Source organism: Manihot esculenta, chromosome 5, assembly GCF_001659605.2.
Source record: "Manihot esculenta cultivar AM560-2 chromosome 5, M.esculenta_v8, whole genome shotgun sequence".
NCBI classification, from domain to species: Eukaryota; Viridiplantae; Streptophyta; class Magnoliopsida; order Malpighiales; family Euphorbiaceae; genus Manihot; species Manihot esculenta.
The window spans coordinates 23,222,272-23,243,209 of NC_035165.2; the positions used below are offsets into that span (position 1 = coordinate 23,222,272).

Sequence of the window (20,938 nt, forward strand, 5' to 3'; positions counted from 1 at the left end):
AGAATAAATCGATGGAAGGGGTAAAACCCTGACACAGACAGACAGATTCAAAGCAACAGATGAATATACTAGAATTAGGGGATAACATTTGAGAAGCTACCCTAAAATGTTGGAATACCTCAATGAAAAAGAGGGTAAAGGGGAAAGATAACCCAAACTTGTGTTGCTTAAGGAAAAATACTAAATTGCGTCCCTGCTGAGCATCTATCAAGCCCCTAGGTGGTGGGTAAGGAAGGACTATTCACTCGTTATCTAGTGGCGCCTTAATCCTAAAGATTTTTGTATCTATTAGGTCGTGAGGAAGATGCTGAAGCAGGGAAGAAGGAGTGGCAAAAGAGAGCAATCCATCTACCGCTGGTATTTTAGTAGAAGTCATGAGAAGAGCAATAACGTACCTCTGACCAAAGAATTGAGATAACAGAGAGAAGGGATGCGAAATAACAGAAGTGATGCGAGAGGGAGAGCAATGAGTGAAAGTGAGATTTGAAGCGAGAAAGACAAAAGAAGTAATATCTGACAAAACTCTCTCATTGAGCCGCACAAAAAGTAATTGAGATTTCAAAATTTACTCCCTTACTAATCATGAAATAATTAATAAGGGAGTGAAGGAGCACTTAATGACTACCGGACTCTAAACAATAAGGCCTATTGTAGCCCAAATGAAAAGGGATTGGGCTGATCTAGTGCGGGCCCAAAATGCAATGAAAAGACAACCCCAGATCGGTCCAGGCCTGACCCTACACACTGGATAAGACTCAAATGGGCTCAGGGCAATTAGGCCCAACCAACCATAGACATCCGTATAAAGACAAAGCTCGCAATAATAGGAATCATTTTCATATGGCGTCGGAGTGAATTAAATAGCCACCTAACGAGAATAAGGACACAGTACACATATACAGGCTGCCTGCGTGAATGTGACAGATGGGTACAGGTGTAGGACAGTGGTAGCATGCCCAAAAAGAGATAAGAGAGGATGAAAATAAAAGAGAAGGAAAAGGAAATAGAGACTAAGCTTATCAAAATCCACGTAATCCTAGACCCATTCTTAGATCTCAGACTTCAAAACCCATGTTGCTTATTTTCTACGTGCTCTTGCCATTAATCATGCCTATTTAAGCATCAGGGACGTATCCGCAATCGTCGGTAATGAATGGAAATTGGTGAAAAGGTAGTTCCCCCTCCTCTCTCTCTCATTAAAAGATAATACTCACCCAGGATTACCAGTGATCAAACCTAGACACTCAATTACAGCTAATACATAAAATTTCAAAATGATACTAAGGAAGCGATAAGAGAGAAAAACAAAAAAAAACTTTAGAAAAACAAAGCTAGGGCATCCTTTATATCCATGTCAATAACCCCAATACTAGCAATTGAAATCAAAGACGAAGTAAATAAAGTCATAGTACTTTCGATCTATTATAGCATGGAGCAATTTTAAGGAGACGTCCTACACTCTGGCACTGAATTCTCCATAATTTTCCATTATTTCTACTTTAATCGACTAAAGAAGAGCTGAAAAGTAACCATATAGACCAAAACATAACACCATCACTGGAATATAAGATTCCAAAAAAAAAAAAACAAAACACATCAACCGATACTAGAAGTGAAACGAAACTAAATAAAATCACAACAAAAGGTTATTATTACCACCAGCATGGGCATGACCCTGCAGCCACTAAGAAGAGGAGACCTACCTTGCAAAAATGAAAATTGTCTTAGTTTTTCTTTTTCTTACTTAAACAACCAAATTTTATAAATGTGATTATGTTATTTATATACAACCGAATAGTTCATACCTCTAATCTAGATATTTAGAATAGTACATTTTTAAGTATATAAATTAAAAAGAATAAATTACACTTTAGTTTCTAAATTTTAGTATAATTAATGGATTAGTCCCTTTATTTTTAGATTAGAATACTTAAACTCTTGTATTTTTATTCTATCCAAACTGGAGATCCTTTCATCCTAAAATCTATTAAAAATAAGAGAGAAATATTTTAAATTCTAAAAATACCCTTATTATGTATCAACCGGTGGGTTTTTGGATCTACCTCTGGCGCACTCTCTGGTATCACTGCAAATATGGATCTAAGATTCCTCCTCCCATTGAAGTCTTCTTGAAACTTAATTTTTGATAACGATCTCCCGCGTAGTTCCCATTAAAATGTTCAGATGTCCTCTGGCAATTGATACAAGAAGTTCTATGACAACGACGACGATGACGATGAGTGACTTGAAAATACCTTTAGAAGGGAGAGAAGTCAATTGCAAGTCCTACTTGTGAAAGTTCTCCCATTGGCTTCTTTCGAAGCCTCTGAGGGTGGGAAATATCAACATCAAGACAACAACGAGTCATTTATTAAGATATTTCCCTTTAACCTATGGATAAAAAGGAAGCAATCAGTTTCAAGATATTTGAAGTTATAATTTATCATGCATTCCATAGGAATCATGACCAAGGCTCAGTCATCATGCATCATTCCATGGTTTCTCTGACAAAGATACTCTGTTTTTATTAATAGAGCATAGTTGCGTTTTAGTTAAAATGCACCGCTTTTCCTTGTTTTCATTTATTTTCTTTAATAAGTTTACTCTCAATAATATGTCAGTGAGCTGATTACTCCTTCATATATTTATTACATAAAGAAATACAAAGAAATATTTAGGTAAAATTGATTGTCATGAGTCCTATAAATTCATTAAAATCTATCACTCTATCTCTATTATTATCATACGCTCTAATCATCCTTCTGTAGTATACTTCTGAAACTTCTGCCGAACATAATGTACAAAGGATTCTTCTCAACTCCTTTGTATCAATAAAACCCCATCTTAGTAAATTCAAAATTTAACTTAAAAAATTTTGCATCAAATGAGTTTAAAAGCTATATGTTGATTTTGAAGTTGACAAAGATGTGGAGAGAAAGAGTGTTAATATTGAGGGGAGTAAAGAGAGGAGGGAAAGAGTGATGTTTTTGTAAAAGATGTTTTTGAAATTTAAAATATTCTTTTTTTATTTTTAATAAATTTTAGAATAAAAAAGTCTCTAATTTGAATAAATAAAAATATAAGAATTTTAAGTATTTAGTTCTGAAAATAGAGAATTTAATTAGTTAGTTATATTAAAAATTTAAAAAATAAAATTTATTTTATCCGATTAGAAATAGTTATAATAATAAAAAACCCTTTAAACTTGTGGAAAAGGATGATTTTGTTTATAATTATTATTATTATACATTTTTTTACCCTAACTTGTGGCAAACCAAATCGAGGATTGGATCCCTTGTTTGTAGGAAACATAAGAAGCGACAGAAGCGCTTGATGAAGAATTTTTTTATTAGAAACAAAATTTAACAAATTAATGAAAGATTAGATACTGTCTTAGTATTCACACCAAATTTACCAGTAAAGATCCTTCTTTTGAAAACTTAATTTAATCAGCCATGAGATATAAACAAAATTTAGAGTTTGATTCTTCAAGAACCAGAGCACAGTGACAGTGGAAGCCATCTCTGAGTTCCGCTTCAAGCTCCAATCTTTCAAGCAAACAAAACAAAACAAAAGAAATTCCTCTGTTTTGCCTTTTCCATCTGCTCTGGAATATTCCTCAATTCAATCAAATCTAGAAAACTTGCAGTCTAAATTTTGTCTCTTATGTTCACACACACCAAAAGATAGGTAAGAAGTTAAATGCAGACAAGCCCTTGACGCGGGATCGAAGGTAGCTGGCCACCCAAATCGAATCAGAGGAAAAAGCTGTTACCTTTGTCACGTTACGCGGGTTCTAAAGTTAGAATTTTTGAACAAAAGCAAAGCAAGATTACTGATTACCCACCGCTCAAACAGAGTCAAAGATGAAAAATGGCAGACAGAAAGCCAATAGTAAACGTGAACGGGACGCCATCCACCGAACCAGGAAAGTTTAAATGTTGAGAGAGAGATGAAAGAAATGAGTGGGTCTTCTTCTCTTCCTTTTTCTGTGCGAGAGTGAGAAGGATGGAGAGCGACTTGAACATCAATCATGCACAAACATTAATGCAAAAAACAATCCCATAAATTAAAAATTAAAAAAAAATTACATAAAGAAGAGAAAAGAACAAAATAGGCCCACATCATCCAAAGCTGAAGGGAACCCAATGCTCATAATGACCTTTGCAAATTTCCCATTTTCTTTATTTTTTTTACATTAGTTCTTTTTGACGCCAAATCTGCCGCTTAATTTGTTCGGTTTCCTCAGTGGCTAAATTGAGCTGCGACTTTACTCTTACTGGATATTTCTCACCTGTCATTTTTTCTCTTTGGCCCTTCCTTCCTTCCTTAGAGCTTGCATTCCATTTCAGGCTGTTGATTTGGCAGATTTTTGCTTCTATTTATGGAAATTTTTAGTACATACTAATATTGTTTTAGTTTGAATTTTTTAAATTGGGATTGTAGTCTTTTGTGCATTTGGGTCTTGAGGAGGTACGGCATTGCAATTTCGGTTCCTGGGCTTCTCTCCTCTCCTGGGGAAGGGAGGGCAGGAAACGAAAGGAGGATTTTTTTTTTTTGGGTGTGTTGTGTGTGTGTGTCACTGGTCGAGAGTTAGGGTTTCGATAATTCTTAAATGATAGTGTTGTTCAGTGGTTTGTTGATTGTGAAATTTATTCTATTGTCAAGAGATGAGGTGCTTTTCTTGCATAAGTCCACACAAAAATGATACTAAGATCGATATTGAAAATGGCCTACGATCTACCTCTCGCCATTCTTCTGATTCATCAGGTCTGCCTCAATTTCCCATTTCTATTTGCTCTCTTGCCACTGAATTTCTCGTTTGTCGATACTTTTTCGCTGTTTGATTTCCTAATTGCGTGTTGAATTTTCTCTGGAACAATGCCTGGAATTCTAGTTAGCGGGAGGGGAAGGTCGAGTTCACATGGTAATTCGAAATTTTTTGAAACAATTTTAGTATAATTCAATTCCTTCTTCTTTGTCAAAAACGAAAATCATTTACTGGTTGCAGGGAGTGGAAAGGTGAATCGTCGGAAGACTACAGACACCAGTGGAGCGAGGAGTTTTACATTTCGCGAGCTTGCTGCGGCGACCAGCAATTTTAGAGAGCTGAATTTAATTGGGGAGGGAGGTTTTGGGAGGGTTTACAAGGGCCGGTTAGAATCAAGCGAGGCAAGTTGGGAGCCAAATTATACAATTCTTAATGCTAATGATGTAGTTGATCAAATTAAATATTCTACTTTGATGCAAGGTTTTAGTAATTGTCCATCTTCTTCTCTTTTCATTTTTGGTGGGTGATCAGATTGTTGCAGTGAAACAACTTAATCATGATGGTGTTCAAGGGTTTCAGGAATTTATTGTGGAGGTTCTCATGTTGAGCCTGTTACATCATCCCAATCTTGTGACTTTGATCGGCTACTGCACCTCTGGTGATCAAAGATTATTGGTTTACGAGTACATGCCAATGGGTAGCTTGGAAAACCATCTATTTGGTAAATTTCTTCTGCAAATTAAACTGATGATCACACATATTTACTTTATGGTACTATTCTATTGGTTTGTTGTGTAAGCATGCTTTTATGCATTTGTTTCATTCTGAAAATTCTCATGTTGGATACTAGATTATCAGTTTTGTGATATATTGTTGTTCTTCTTCTACTTAATAATCTGTTTGAAGCGGTTGTAATGCAGAGGAAAAATTAATATGTTTATATATATTACATTTCAAAATTGTTCTTGCTTTTCCTTGCTTGAAAAATAATGCAACTAAGGTTATGATTGTTTCGCTGAAGATAACTTATATGTAGAAAATATATACTAAGGAATTTATTTTCCTAGAACATAATTTGTTTCCATTATTTGATTGCAATATTAAAAAGTAAATGGTATTAATAAGATTTTCAGTCTGAAAAATAATTTTTCTTCCAAAAAGTGGTTTTAATTTTCCTTTGACCAGGAAATTATCTTTCACTGATCAAATTTCTTGAGTGCTCCCCAATGCTAAAATATGTGAGAAAAGTTTCTTAGAAAATGTTTTCTGTGACTTAATCATGCAAATGGAGTTTAGATAACTACAGTAACAACTAGCTACTATAAAAGAATAAGGGGTTTAACCCATTGTTCATGATATGTGTGAGGGCTACTACTTTCTATTGTTCGAGTTTTTCACCTGAATTGGATCCCATCATCAATTAGCCTACTGTATTATTTTGCAGAAAGTTCAAGTCCAAGAATTCCTTTTGCACATAATTCCTATTTTTTTGGTTAATTCTCTTTTATTTCTAGTTATACTTAATTTCCCTGTTTTGTGTGTTCTTGTCTGTGTGAAAGATAAGAGTTTTTAATAAACTAGATTGAAAGGCATTGATGTGTTTTTAGCTTCCTTACAAAGTTGCACCAGATAATGTTTTGTTTTCCGAAAGAGATAATTGTTCTTCTTCAGATCAATGTGTGGTTTTAAGCAAATATTAATGGAATATTTTTGGTATCCCAATTTTCTCAGATCTTGGATCTGACAAGGAGCCATTGAATTGGAGCACTCGGATGAAGATTGCTGTTGGTGCTGCTCGGGGCCTTGAGTACCTACATTGCAGAGCAAATCCTCCTGTTATTTACCGTGACCTGAAATCTGCAAATATCTTGCTAGATGCTGATTTCAGTCCAAAATTATCAGATTTTGGTCTTGCAAAATTGGGACCTGTTGGTGAAAAGACGCATGTTTCAACCAGAGTTATGGGAACATATGGATACTGTGCCCCAGAGTATGCCATGAGTGGCAAATTGACTCTCAAATCTGATATTTATAGCTTTGGTGTTGTTCTATTGGAATTAATTACTGGGCGGAAAGCAATAGATCGATCTAAGATGCCAGGAGAGCAGAATCTAGTTGCCTGGGTAAGTTAAACATTTATTTTATCCGGTTTTGGTTCCTTAACATGGTTCAGAAAAATCTAGCTTTTTTTGTCTTGGTCATCATCCCACATTCATTTTCTTTCCTTTCTAGTTTCAACCATATTGTTGCACATGATCAGGCATCTTCAGGTTGTAACATCTTAAATGCAATCCTCCACTTTCTGCAAACTTCTGCTTGGTTTCTGGGATATTTTCATTTTGGCACCCAGTTCATTAGACCAGTAGACTGATAGGGAATTTAATTTTATATCTTTAGTTTGTTTCTTCCAGTTTATTAAATATTGTATTATTTGATGGAGTTATATGATGACCCCCCTCAAAAAAAAAAAAAAAAAAAAAAAAAGCAAGATTAGATAACCTGAATAATTGTGCAATGAATTTGTGAGAGTTTGTGCAATTTTAGGAGTCTTGATGATTTTTCTCCTTATCTTTTTGTTGTAGTCTCGTCCATTCTTGAAGGATCAGAAAAAGTTCTACCAATTGGTTGATCCTCTGTTAGAAGGGCGCTACCCTCGCCGTTGCTTGAACTATGCAATTGCTATCACTGCAATGTGTCTTCATGAAGAAGCACATTTTCGCCCTCTGATTGGTGATATTGTTGTTGCCCTTGAATACTTGGCCTCACAGTGTCAGGGCACTGAATCCAATAGCAATCAGGTACGAAGTGACGTTCCACAATCTTCTTTGCCAATAGATAAGGATTCATGTCCTCGAGAACCCGTCTAGGAGTACAACATGTTAAATATAAGATGCTTTTGAAACCCTCCGATTACTGTAAGTTCATCACAAATTGTATTGAAATTTTAGCTGTCTGGTACCAAGGAATTCCCAAGTCAAGATTTTCTTTTTTTCCCTTGAAAATCCATATACATTTAAATCAGAAGTTTTCTTGTCACCAAATATATATTTCGTGTTTGTAGAGGCCTTCAGGGACTTGAGTTTTATTTCTAGCACTCGCTGTTTTATTTCTCAGGAAGAATGATGGGGAGTTGAAAGTTCTTGAAATTATTTTGAAGGAAGCATTTCTATATTTTGCATATACATCCCCTCTCTTGATTCTCTTAGGAATAGAACATGTTTTGTTTTTAATTTCCATTGTATATTATAAGTATGCTGTCAGTGAATCTTTGTATTCAGGGAAGCAAGTTTCGCTGAGAAGGTCATCTTCCCATATTCTGCAATTATCACATAATCAAATAGAATTTTCTAAATTACTTGAAGTTTACTGTTCTGAGATTCAAGACTAGCAGCAACAATGTCTGATATTTCTGGATGAAGATTGTTATTTTTCTTGTTGGAGATTGTTAATGGTGTCATTTCAGACATGATTTCTTGGTGTTCAATGATAAGTCTCAAGGATGTCTTCTCATTATGTGCTTTCAGGTATCCTGCCAAACTTAAGATGGGAAACTTGAGAAATTACAATTACGTACCATGTAATATGTGCAAGCAATCTTCCAAGTGGGTGAATATATATCTACATGTATGTATGTATGTATGTATGTATGTATGTATGTATGTATGTATGTACAGTTGGGCTTGGAAAAAAAGAAGCTTTTTCATTTATAAAATATAATACTACATATCTCTGGTTCCTATAGTTATCTTCTTTTCCTTCTCCATTTCCATTATGACACAAAACAGACAACTACAAGTTATTCATAGCAAGTACAAGTACATGGGTCTTGTATTTCTGATCTGTTGTACAAGTTTTGTTGTGTGGATTTGGTTGCATAAAATCATTTGTGGACAATATCTATGAGTGGTTGAAGTCCTTGTTGCTGAGAAAGCAGCTCATCAGCAGGACCCAGAAAGCATATTCTGCTCTCTGCGGGAAATCCAATGCCAATGGATGATGATGCATCATCATGAACAACGTTAACAAACATATTTGTTATCCTTGGAAACAATAGCCTGGCACACACAAGGTGGGGTCTCCTCGGAGAGATGTATATTATTTATATGGAACCCTACCATTCCTTTGAGGATTGATGCAAAATGACGTAACCACATTTTGAGAGGGCCAGGGGCTATACTGAAAAGATGTTATTGTTCAACCGGCTTCTTTTGAAATTTCTCTTCTGGATTTCAAAGCTTCTTCTGCATTTTATTAGTCCAACAAAGCACTCTGTAGGAGTGGTCATTGGGTCACGATTAATTTTCATTACTTATTTATAAAAAAAGGTAACTTTTTTTTAAAAAAAATTTGTATCACTCAAAAACATTAAATAATAAAAAAATATATATTTTTTTTAAAGTAAATTTTCTGATTGTATTAATAAAATTTTATCAAGTAAAATAGAGATCATTCTAAATAGAGAAACAATCATACTTAATAAATTCTTTAGTCAAAATATGAATGGTTAGAGTGGTATGACGACAAATCTATCTAACAGAAATATCAGTTCTAAAATCTAATAAAAATTTATAATAATTTAAAAACAAATTAAGTTTAGAAAAGTGTAAATGTGGAAATCGAAGAGTTTGAACCCTTACAAACAGTTTATAAGAATGCAGTCATTGAAAAGCAAAAATTTCGTTGCAAAAAGCAAATAGTGACGGAGAGCTAAAGATTTAATAATTACCGGCGTATCATTATCTTCCGAGAAACTAGAAACACCATATTAAAATAAACCTTCAGAATTTTCCACAACAAAATCGTACCTAATAAAATCTTGAACTTGAAACAAACTCCATCAACTTGACAAAACCAATTGAAATTGCCCAAATTTGAAGATGACGCACGAATTTGGAGAGGAATGACTTCAAGATCACGAGCCAAACTTGAAGATGACGCACAAATTTGGAGAGGAATGACTTCAAGATCACGAGCAGAATTAGAAGAATAAAACAAGTTTCTACCGTGATATAAAGTAGCATTTGTATTTTCATGCAAAATACTAGCACGTTGAGCAGTTTCTCAATACAAGATATGTTGCATGAACTTTCATAAGGTGAGCTGCTTAATTTTGCACGTGATTTCATAATAACGAGTTTTTTGCTGACCATAATCTCTATGCACAGAACATTACAAAGATTTTTCGAATTTTGTCTTGAAACGTCAAAATTTACAGTAAAAAGTTAAAAAAATTATCATTAGACTGTAAATTTTTTACTCCTAACCTCCAAACTTTCTTGAATACAAAATAATACAGTAAAATATGTTGACACCAATAAAAAAAATATATATTTAAAATTTATTTTTAAATTTTAAAATTTTTATTAGTATCATAAGACACTTTTACTCAAATTTTATTTACACTTTTATTTTGTTAATTACAACCAAAAAATCTATATATATATATATTGTAACACGAATGGATCCTTAAATTAAACTATATCAAGCCAACAATGGGTAATCCATAAGCAACAATGAGACAAGGCCTAGGTGTCTGGCTATGTATGCATATACACTTGAGAATGAACATTTCTAGATTTAATTCTTGAGCTTTTTTCCCCTGAAATAAATAATGTTTGTAATATTTAATGGACACTTTTTGGCCGGCAGCATTTGTTTGAAAATTCCTACGTCACAGAAAGTTAACAAGTTACCTGTCATGATCTCATCCATCCACCCTTATTATTTATTTCTTTTCTCTTTATTAATAAACCATTTCCTTAAAATAGTTATTCACAATAGTTAATTCTTTAGAAAAATGGGAAAATAATAATAATAATAATATTATTATTATTAAATGATTTCACGTATCTAACAATTGCATCAATTCATACAAAATAGATATGAATTTAGTTTCTTTTATTATCAACTATGTTTTCTTTTTGCCCAATTTTCTCTTAGTTCAATACTCATTGAAGGATATATTTGTTTTATATTTAAAACATTTTTGAAAATGATTGATCTTTATAAATAAAAATTAAAAAAAAAACTTAATTTCTTGATATTCTCTTAATTTGGATTTAATTAAACTCAAAATTAAAAATTTTTAAGCTAAAATTAAATTATTTCAGTAATCCACTCATAAATTTATCTGTCGGTAAATATATTTAGGTAAAATTTAAAATATTTTAAATTTAATTATCCTATTCTCAAGACTTAATAAAAAAAATGAAATTGAGAATTAATTCATTGAGTAAATCTAAATGTATAGCTAGCTTGTTACCCATATAAAATATATAATTATTTTATATTTCCATATGCCAAAAATATAACTAATCATAATTCTCTCTTCATTTTCAATTTGGGATGAAAGATTAATATGTTGCAAGATTCTTTTAGGACAGCCTTAATTTCTTACAAAATAATCTTTGACACAGTTTCATTAACGAGAGAGAGAGAGAGAGAGAGAGAGAGAGAGAGAGAGAGAGAGAGAGAGAGAGAGAGAGAGAGAGAGAGAGAGAGAGAGACATGGTCTTCAAGACCGCGTCTGAATGGACATCCTTTGCATTCTTTCTATTTTTTTTATAATTAATCTCTCCGAGATAATACATAATCATAATTCCTATTGTTTATTACAAATTGACAAAGTAAACGTAAACGCAACGCAGTCAGGAGCCAGCTGTCCAGCTATACCTGTACGTGGACCTAGCCATTAGACTTGGTTGATTTTCGATCCAAATTTAAGATTCAAGACTGAAAGATAATGGATTAGCTTGACAGTGATTATCAGAAAGACGAGTTCAATTTACTTGACATCGTTTCAAAATTAATTTTTAACCACTTAATTCAATTAAATTTTCGTTACGAAAATATTTTTTTTATTTTTAAATATGAATTAAAAAAATAAAATTTAAAATTTTTTAAATTTATTTAGATATATTTATTATTATATTAAATTTATAAGTATATTTACATCTCTTAATATTTATTATTATTTTTTTAATATTATTTTATTGAATCAAATATAATTTCACTGTAAATTTAATTCGTACTAAAATTAAATTAGTATAATGGATATCTATGGTGTCTGATAAGGATAAGTTATATCTTCAATGATAAGGATAAATTATATTTTTAATTTATTTTGTTATATAGCTTGTAATCTATCTGTAGGCTAATCTCTTGTAACAAACTACACGAAACTCTTGTGTATATATATATACAACAACAGTAATACAAGCAGTGTTAAAATTTCAAAACTGTGTGACTCTTTATGGTATCAGAGTCCTAAAGGACTCTCTGCCATTGCGATTTTCTTTTTCTCATCTCTACTATTTCTTGAATCTCAGAATGGGTTCTACAGAACAATCCCTTTCGTCTACTACATTCTCATCTCTTTCTCCAGTAACTGCTGTTGTCTCTGCTTCTCAATCCGTTTCTGTTTCGAATGTCACACCTTTCCTATCCCTCAAATTAAACTCGTCCAACTTTCTGATCTGGGAGGCACAAATTATGCCGCTGTTACATGGTTATAAATTTGCATCTCATGTTGATGGATCGTCTCAAGCTCCTTCTCAAACTCTTGCAAATGGTGAACCGAATCCTACTTATTCTGACTGGTTTAGTCAGGACCAAATTGTGCAAAGTTGGATCAACAGTTCTGTGTCTGAGTTTATTATGCACCAAATCCTCCGGTGTAAGACTGCCAAGGAGGCCTGGGATAAGATTGTAACTGTCTATTCCAAAGGCGCAAGAACACAAATTCAGCAACTTCGCAAGCAACTTAAGCACTTGTCTCGAGGATCTAATTCAATCGATGCTTATATGAAACGAGCCAGATCCTTTGCTGATCAGTTGGAGTCTCTCGGCAGTTCTGTAGATGAGGATTCACTTGTTTCTGATGTATTGGAGGGCCTAGGCACTGAGTATTGACCCTTTGCTCGGGCTATGGAAGCCCCAAATTCTGCGATGTCTTTTGATGAGCTGTATGCGTTGTTATTGAGTGAAGAAAATCAATTGAAAATGGATACCTTGGCTATTTTGTCTACTGTTCCGCCGACTGCTAATTATAGTAATGCTAATCGTGGCGGTGGGTGATTGCGTGGACGGGGTGGACGAGGACGTGGTGGCCAGAATTCAAGTTATGGTGGCCGAAAAAATGGTACTGGACATTTTACTAATTATACCCATGGACGTGGTTCTAGTTCTTTCTCTGGGCAGAATACAACTATTTTGTGCTACAATTGCAATGGCAGTGGTCATATGAGTCGACAGTGTCCATCACCTAAACCTCCTCCTCAAGTTCATGCTGTTCACACAAATTCTCCTCCCATGCCGGCCTGGACAGTTGACTCTGGGGCAAATTATCATTTGCTGCGAATCAGGAGAATATCTCTCATGTTGTTCCTATGCTAGACAATACCTCTCTCATTATTGCAGATGGTAAAACTCTCTCAATCTCATCTTGTGGGTCTTCTGTTTCTCATGTTAATGGTTGTTCTTTTATTCTTGACAATATATTATATTCTCCTAATGTTCAACAGAATTTATTATATGTTTCTGCGTTTACCACTGATAATAATGCTTCCATTGAATTTTTTTCTAACAAATATTTTGTGAAGGATATCCCCACGAGGCAGGTGTTGTACAAAGGCCAGAGTAAGAATGGGTTGTATTTGTTTCCGATGCAGTCTCAAGTTCGTTCTTTTTCACCGAAAGCATTTTCAGCAAGCATTTCTCTTTGGCATGAACGTCTCAGTCATGCTAATCTTAGAGTTGTTAAGAATGTTCTCAACAATAATAATATTTCTTTTGTTGCAAATAAGGGTTGTGATTTTTGTCATGGTTGTAGTGTAGGAAAATCACACAAATTGCCTTTTTCTGATTCATTGTTTATTGCCAAACAACCTTTAGAATTATTGTGTTCTGATGTGTGGGGTCCTTCCCCTGTGGTTTCAAATGATGGCTATTGATATTATATCTTGTTCTTTGATCATTTTAGTAAATATTGCTGGATATATTACCTCAAAAACAAATCAGATGTCTTCCAGGTGTTTATTCAATTTCGTAAATTGGTTGAGTCTTATTTTGGGTATCTATTAAACAGTTTCAGTCCGATTGGGGGGGAGAATATCAATCTTTGTCGGCATATTTAAAAGAGAATGGCATAGTTCATCATGTTTCTTGTCCACACACGTCTGAACAAAATGGGTGCGCTGAGCGCAAGCATAGACATATTGTGGAAACTGGGAGAGCATTGTTACATAGTGCATCTATTCCTTAAGCGTTTGATAATGTTGTCTATACAATCAATCAATTGCCTTCAACTCATCATAATAATCAGTCCCCATTTGAACTATTGTTTCACTCCAAATCAAATTATGATGAGTTACGAGTCTTCGGGTCTTTGTGTTATCCATGGTTAAAGCCTTATGCTCCACATAAATTGGCACCTATGTCTACTCAATGTATCTTCCTTGGGTATAGTAAATTGCATAAGGGTTATATCTGTCTTGAACTCTCTTCTGGTCGACGTTTTATCTCACGCCATGTTTTGTTTTATGAATAGATGTTTCCCTTCAAGCAGCCATTTGATAATTGCTCTCTAGTCACTGACCAGCAGCCAACGTCAATACCTTTACCTCCAGTTCCAAATTTTCTAACACAAAAAGATGGTCTTCTTCATGCTTCACCAGCTGTTCCTGCAGTACCACATTATGCACATTCAAACATAAGTCAGCCTCTGCCTTTGGCAACTTTTGAATCTCAACCTACTGACTCTACGCTGCGCACCGTTTCCATAAATGAAATGCAGCCGAGCTCCTCTATTCCACGCACCATTTCATTAAATGACGTGGAGCCCCGATTAGACCACCTGGTTTCAATTGACTTGGTGCCATCAACCCCTCAGCCAATGAGTCAACCCGAGTTGGTTACACCACTACACACCGTTTCATTCAGTGCACCTGGTGTTAATCCTTCTTCTTCGAATGAAAATACAGACCAGTAGCTTCCTCTTTCTTCTGTTGATCCCGTTTGACAAAGACACACTCTATGATAACTCGGCAACAAACAGGCAACTTAAAACCCAAATTGCCTTGGGCACCAAGTGCTCATACAGTGGCTATTTCTACATCTGTTCCTAGCTGTTATACACAGGCCATTAAACAACCCCAGTGGCGTGAAGCCATGATCACTGAACTTAATGCTTTAATTCAGACTGGGACTTGGGAGCTTGTTCCTCGACAACAGGCTCAAAATATCATCGGATGCAAGTGGGTTTTTCGAGTTAAATAGAAATCAGATGGTAGTCTTGATAGATATAAAGCTCGACTTGTAGCCAAGGGCTTTCATTAGAGACCAGGTATTGATTTTTCAGAGACCTTTTCTCCGGTGGTTAAACCGACAACCATTAGAATTATTTTGTCACTTGTTGTTTCTTTTGGTTGGCACATTAAATAATTAGACGTCTCTAATGCGTTTTTACACGGAGACTTGGACGATCTTGTGTTTATGGAGCAGCCACCGGGATTTGTGGATACTGCACATCCTGATTATGTGTGTCGTTTAAGGCGATCCTTATATGGCTTATGTCAAGCACCTCGCCAGTGGTATAAACGTCTGTTTAATGTTCTTTTACAACAAGGCTTTCGTTTATCACCTGCAGGTTCATCCTTGTTTGTTTATACGAAAGACAAAAATATTGTGTTCCTCTTAGTCTATGTTGATGATATCATCATTACTGGTGACAATATTAATGTTGTGCAGCATATTATCAAGGCTCTTCAGTTGAAATTCATGCTTAAAGATCTTGGGCAGCTTGACTATTTCTTGGGTATGGAGGCTAAGTGGACAGTAGATGGTCTTTTTCTTACACAACAAAAGTATATCCAAGATCTTTTAGCCAAAGCTCAAATGGTCGATTGTAAGGGTCTTTCTACTCCCGCAACTACGAAAGATCGTGTATCTTCTCATCAAGGTGATACTTTTTCAAATTCCATATTATTTCGTAGTATAGTTGGTGGTTTACAGTATTTAAGCTTGACACGGCCAAAAGTTTGTTTTTCGGTGCATAAAGTTTCTCAATTTATGCACTCTCCGACTGTTGAACATTGGGTTTATGTCAAACGCATTTTGAGATATTTAAAAGCTACTGTGCATTATGGTCTCTTTATTTCCAAGTCTAGCAACACAACATTAAGTGTGTATACAGATGCTGATTGGGCTTGTGACTTGGATGATAGAAAATCAACGTCGGATTTTGCTATTTTTATGGGTCGCAATTTGATTTCTTGGAATTCCAAGAAACAACAAACAGTAGTGAAATCCTCAACTGAAACTGAGTATAGAGCTCTTGGTTTGGCAACTACAGAACTTATTTGGATTCAGTCTTTGTTGCGTGATATTGGCTATGCTTCGACACACAGTCCGATCATTTGGTGTGACAATATTGGTGCCACATATTTGTCTGCAAATCCGGCCTTTCGTGCGCATTCAAAACATCTAGAGGTCGATTTCTATTTTGTTCGTGACAAGATTCAAAAGAAGGAGATCCAAGTTCGTTTTATATGCTCGAAGGATCAGCTTGCTGATATTTTGAAGAAACCATTAGCAAAGGTCCGGCATTACCAGCTTATGCATCATTTGTCAATTCGACCAACACCAACAGCTGCTCGAATTGCAGGGGCGTGATAAGGATAAGTTATATCTTCAATGATAATGATAAGTTATATTTTCAATTTATTTTGTTATACAGCTTGTAATCTATCTGTAGGCTAATCTCTTGTAACAAACTACACGAAACTCTTGTATATATATATATACAACAACAATAATACAAGCAGTGTTAAAATTTCAAAATTGTGCAACTCTTTAGTGTGGCCATTGATGTACAGAAATTCTACACTCTCACCTTGATTTTTCATGTAGGTCTTGTTGCATGGAATGACAATTGGCTTGTCATTTCGATATTATCAAATGACTTGTTTCATTAAAAGTGAAAAAATATTGCCCTAAATTGTCAAATTCAAGAGACCAAAGCTTGTCCTCGTTTCCACTGTAAAAGGACACAATTGTGAAACTTGAGAGCTAAGAAAGATTACAAAATGATAAACATGCATGCATTTTTCATCAATCAAAATTATTTAATCTGAACGGTTGAGTTTGCATGTGGATCCACCTCTCTGGGTCCCACACTGCTATCAAATTTCTTCTTTCTACATAATGAAATTGGTCGGAGGAAAGTTTGCTGTTGACTTTTTAATTTTCTGAAAGCTTTAGTGTTGAAATTTCAATTTAAGTTAATTAATTAAATAATTATCATTGAAAATTTTTTTTTCATCTGTAATGAAAATTACATTACATGCAAAATGCAGGTAAATAAGATTAATAATTATGAAAATTTCTAAAGTAAGGTAAAATTTTAAATATGAATAAACTTTTACTTTTTTTTTCATGTAAAAGCTGTTTTGCATTTTCTAGGAAAAATATTATTTTCTTAAACAATAAAACAAACAAAAAACTATTCTCGTAATTTTTTAAAAAATAAGCTTCTCTTATAAAAAAGACAACCCACGATTAAAAATGTAACAGTACAAGCTAAATAAAAATTAGTTTACGAATTATCTATAATTTAATAAATGTGTTTTTTTTTTTGTCAACTAATAAATATATTTGATAGAAAGTTATATGTTATTATTATTATTATTATTATTAAATCATAAATTATATGTTAGAATTCAATTAAATGAATAAAAAAAATTTGTGGTGGGCCAGAAACCGTATCAAAAGGGCAAAGGAAACCGTATAAAAAGGAGGATAATGGTGGAAGGACAAGGCAGGGCAGCGACATAAACAAGAGAAGTTGATAGGTACAGACACAAACAAAGTCCAACAACACTAACTAAGTTTCCATTTCCTAGGCTGTTTCTTGGCTCTTTCTTACATCTTTCTCAGAAACTTATTAGCTTCACAAACTTCCCAGAAAAGAAAATCATGTCCATTTTTATTTTCTAATAATCTCACTTCAATTGTAAAGAACGAAACTTGTGGATCGACATGGGAAATTGTTTAGGAACTCGTGTGATCAATCACCACAGCCCATCCACCACCAATCCTCCTACTCCAGGTATCCACACATATATATATATATATATATATATAATCTTGTATTGAAAGAAAGCTTCTTCTTGTTCTAACAGGATCTTGCCAATATATTATGGTTAACTTCTTGCTTTCTTGCATGGTGTTGCAGAAACCTCCGGGAACAGTAATAAACCCCCTGGAGAGCCGAGCAGCGCCAGCAGTAATAACAACAGCCCAGAAAACGTCGGCGCTGGTGTGGAAAATGGAAGCAGCAAGAAAGAAACGACGACTTATCAACACAGTGGGAAGGTTATCAGCCCGAATCTTAAAATCTTTACTCTAACAGAGTTAAAGAGTGCTACAAGAAATTTCAGACCTGATACAGTTCTAGGAGAGGGTGGATTTGGAAGAGTGTTTAAAGGTTGGATTGATGAAAAAACCTATGCGCCGTCTAAAGTGGGCGTCGGCATGGCGGTCGCCGTCAAGAAGTCCAACCCAGATAGTCTTCAAGGCCTAGAGGAATGGCAGGTAAATTTACTCCAAAAATATATATATGTGTCGTCTGAACTGAAAATGAGTTGCGTTTAAAAGTTGAATCGCATGTAAAGTTATTTTTTTGAAATTTTATATCGATTATGAAATCTATATATATTTAGAGTTTATATGAATTAGCATGTTTTAGTAAAATTGTCATAATTTTATTAAAAAATGTATTTTTTTTGAATTTCGATACGTGTTTTTGCTAATAATTTTTTTTTTTTTTTCAAAAAATCTCCTTTCTTGAACCATACTATTACTAATCCGCTAAGTCGTGAATTATCTTTCGGGTTTGAACATTTCCATTGTAATATTCATAGGCAGTGATATGTGACCCAACTCAAAGATATAATTTGTTTGACTTTCTCTTCTTCTTTTTTTATTTTTTTATTTTTTTATTTTCTTATTAAACTATAACATTAACATCTCCAATAATTAATCTTCCGACAATTTAAACTATTTATTTTTATATATTCTCGTAAACTAATTAAACAAGAATATAATAATTATTGAATTTCACGATTGATTAAAAATAAGGATAATATACTTTTTAAGGGTTTTAGACACTTTTTTTTTTAAATGAAATTAAATTTTTTTTAAGGAGTTAGGTTTAAATTCAAATTTAACAATAATTAATTCAGAAATGGTTGAATCAATAACGTAAGCTATTTTACTTGATACGAATTTTAGCTTAGGCATGAATTAATTACTTCCATCGATATGTGCAGGTAAAAATACATTGAGAAGTTGACTATTGAATATGTTGAAAATTGATAGTTTGACTTTGTCATTGCAGTCCGAAGTCAAATTTCTTGGAAAGTTTTCACACCCAAATCTTGTGAAGCTCCTGGGTTATTGTTGGGAAGAAAAACAATTTCTACTTGTCTATGAATATATGCAGAAGGGAAGCTTGGAAAATCACCTCTTCAGAAGTAAGAATCATGTCAAGAAAATCACTCAAGAGAAAAAATATATATATATTTCATTTTCACTAAAATTTATATATATGGATGTTGTTGCAGAGGGTGCAGAGCCACTTTCATGGGAAGTTAGACTTAAAGTAGCCATTGGAGCAGCTCAAGGTCTTGCCTTCTTACACACCTCAGAGAAGAGTGTCATCTATAGGGACTTTAAGACCTCTAATATCTTGTTGGATGGGGTAAATTCTTTATCATTTCACTTCATTTCATAATTCCCATTGTTACTTTACAATCATTATTGACCGACCTAAAATGTTTTTGTCGGTTACTATTAACAAAGTTGAGATTGATTTCTTTTCCAGGATTACAATGCCAAGCTTTCAGACTTTGGATTGGCCAAATTAGGCCCCATAAATGGCAACTCTCACGTCACAACTCGGGTCATGGGCACATATGGCTATGCAGCTCCCGAGTATGTCGCCACAGGTAAACTTTTATTTATTCTTTGTAATACCGTTGTATATAGGATGGTTGTATTTTAAAGTTTCTCTATTTTTGCAGGGCATTTGTACGTGAAGAGTGATGTTTATGGGTTTGGAGTTGTCTTGCTGGAAATGTTAACTGGTCTAAGAGCACTAGACACCAACAGGCCCACAGGAGAGCACAATTTGATAGATTGGGCAAGACCATCTCTTTCAGATAAAAGAAAACTGAAAAAAATAATGGACCCAAGGCTTGAAGAACAATACCCAATAAAAGGGGCAATGCAGGCAGCTGAGCTTATAATACAATGCTTGGGATCTGACCCCAAAACCAGACCTTCCATGGAAGAAGTGTTAGAAAGCTTAGAAAAGATAAATGCCATCAAAGAAAAGCCTAAGGAGAGCAAAGTGAAGGCCAAAAAACTGTGCAGTAATAGGCGACAAGAACAACGCTCAACCCATCCAAATCGGTCTCCTCTTCGCACTCGCGGGCTTATCCCATTAGAGTAAATATCGTAGGTCTCAGGTTTAGCTCGCCCAGCTTCGCTCGAGTCTGGTTGATTCAATCTGTGCAATGCAGAGGTTGTATGTGTTATTGGTAGCTATATATACAAATGTTCAACTTGTAATTTTGGACTCTTGATCTTGAACATAGCTGAAATGTACAACAAAAATGTACGTCCTCTCTTTACTATCAGAGCAGAGGCCCAATCTTTAGCTTAAATCGTTCAGCTTGTCACTTGTGTCAAAAATGGCTGGCTCCTGGGTTCAGCTCTTGAGCCCAAATTCATGTAACTTGTGAGGGTTCTCATGGGCTAACTTGACTTTTCTTTTGTTTTCTCTTTTATTTTCTCTCTTTTATTTTGTTAGCTGGTGAATGTGCTGTGTTTTACAATTATGAGTAGACCCTGTAACTGGTCCGATTCAGGATGATTTCGGCTAGAATTAGCAGCTCAGAACCTGGTCAAGAGATGAACGGGAACCAAATTGGGTGGTACCTACCGTTCCAGCAGGCTTTTATTTCTAGCAGTTTAAGTTCGGTTTTAGTTTATTTTGGAAAATAAGTGATTCTAAAAAGAAAAATTAAAGTTGAATTAAACCGATGATTTCAATTAAGGAATTGGCGAGCCCTTATAGCTGGTCTGGTTTCGGTTCATACCTTTGGA

General features: G+C 34.5%; 2 protein-coding genes across 6 annotated transcripts; both read left to right on the forward strand.

The window, feature by feature from the left end:
- The first annotated feature begins 3,524 nt into the window (after window positions 1-3,524).
- On the forward strand, window positions 3,525-8,516 carry LOC110615922 (probable serine/threonine-protein kinase PBL21). Of its 4 annotated transcripts, none has more exons than XM_043957039.1 (7): window positions 3,526-4,770; window positions 4,898-4,927; window positions 5,012-5,172; window positions 5,303-5,492; window positions 6,503-6,894; window positions 7,354-7,569; window positions 8,033-8,516. In XM_043957039.1, the coding sequence occupies exons 1-7, from the start codon at window positions 4,671-4,673 to the stop codon at window positions 8,033-8,035; spliced, it is 1,092 nt and encodes a 363-aa protein (XP_043812974.1). In that variant the 5' UTR covers window positions 3,526-4,670; the 3' UTR covers window positions 8,036-8,516. The 4 variants fall into 4 exon arrangements, with proteins under 4 accessions (XP_021613831.1, XP_043812974.1, XP_021613833.1 ...); XM_021758141.2 differs by having other exon boundaries at window positions 3,527-4,770; window positions 8,296-8,516; XM_021758140.2 differs by having other exon boundaries at window positions 3,528-4,770; window positions 8,050-8,516.
- Window positions 8,517-17,590: 9,074 nt separating this feature from the next.
- Window positions 17,591-20,619, forward strand: LOC110614674 (probable serine/threonine-protein kinase PIX13). Of its 2 annotated transcripts, XM_021756284.2 has the most exons (6): window positions 17,591-17,876; window positions 18,003-18,361; window positions 19,167-19,302; window positions 19,393-19,529; window positions 19,653-19,776; window positions 19,852-20,619. In XM_021756284.2, exons 1-6 carry the CDS (start codon window positions 17,807-17,809, stop codon window positions 20,280-20,282), a joined length of 1,257 nt encoding a protein of 418 aa, XP_021611976.1. In that variant the 5' UTR covers window positions 17,591-17,806; the 3' UTR covers window positions 20,283-20,619. The 2 variants fall into 2 exon arrangements, with proteins under 2 accessions (XP_021611976.1, XP_043812439.1); XM_043956504.1 differs by having other exon boundaries at window positions 19,167-19,529.
- The last annotated feature ends 319 nt before the right edge of the window (window positions 20,620-20,938 follow it).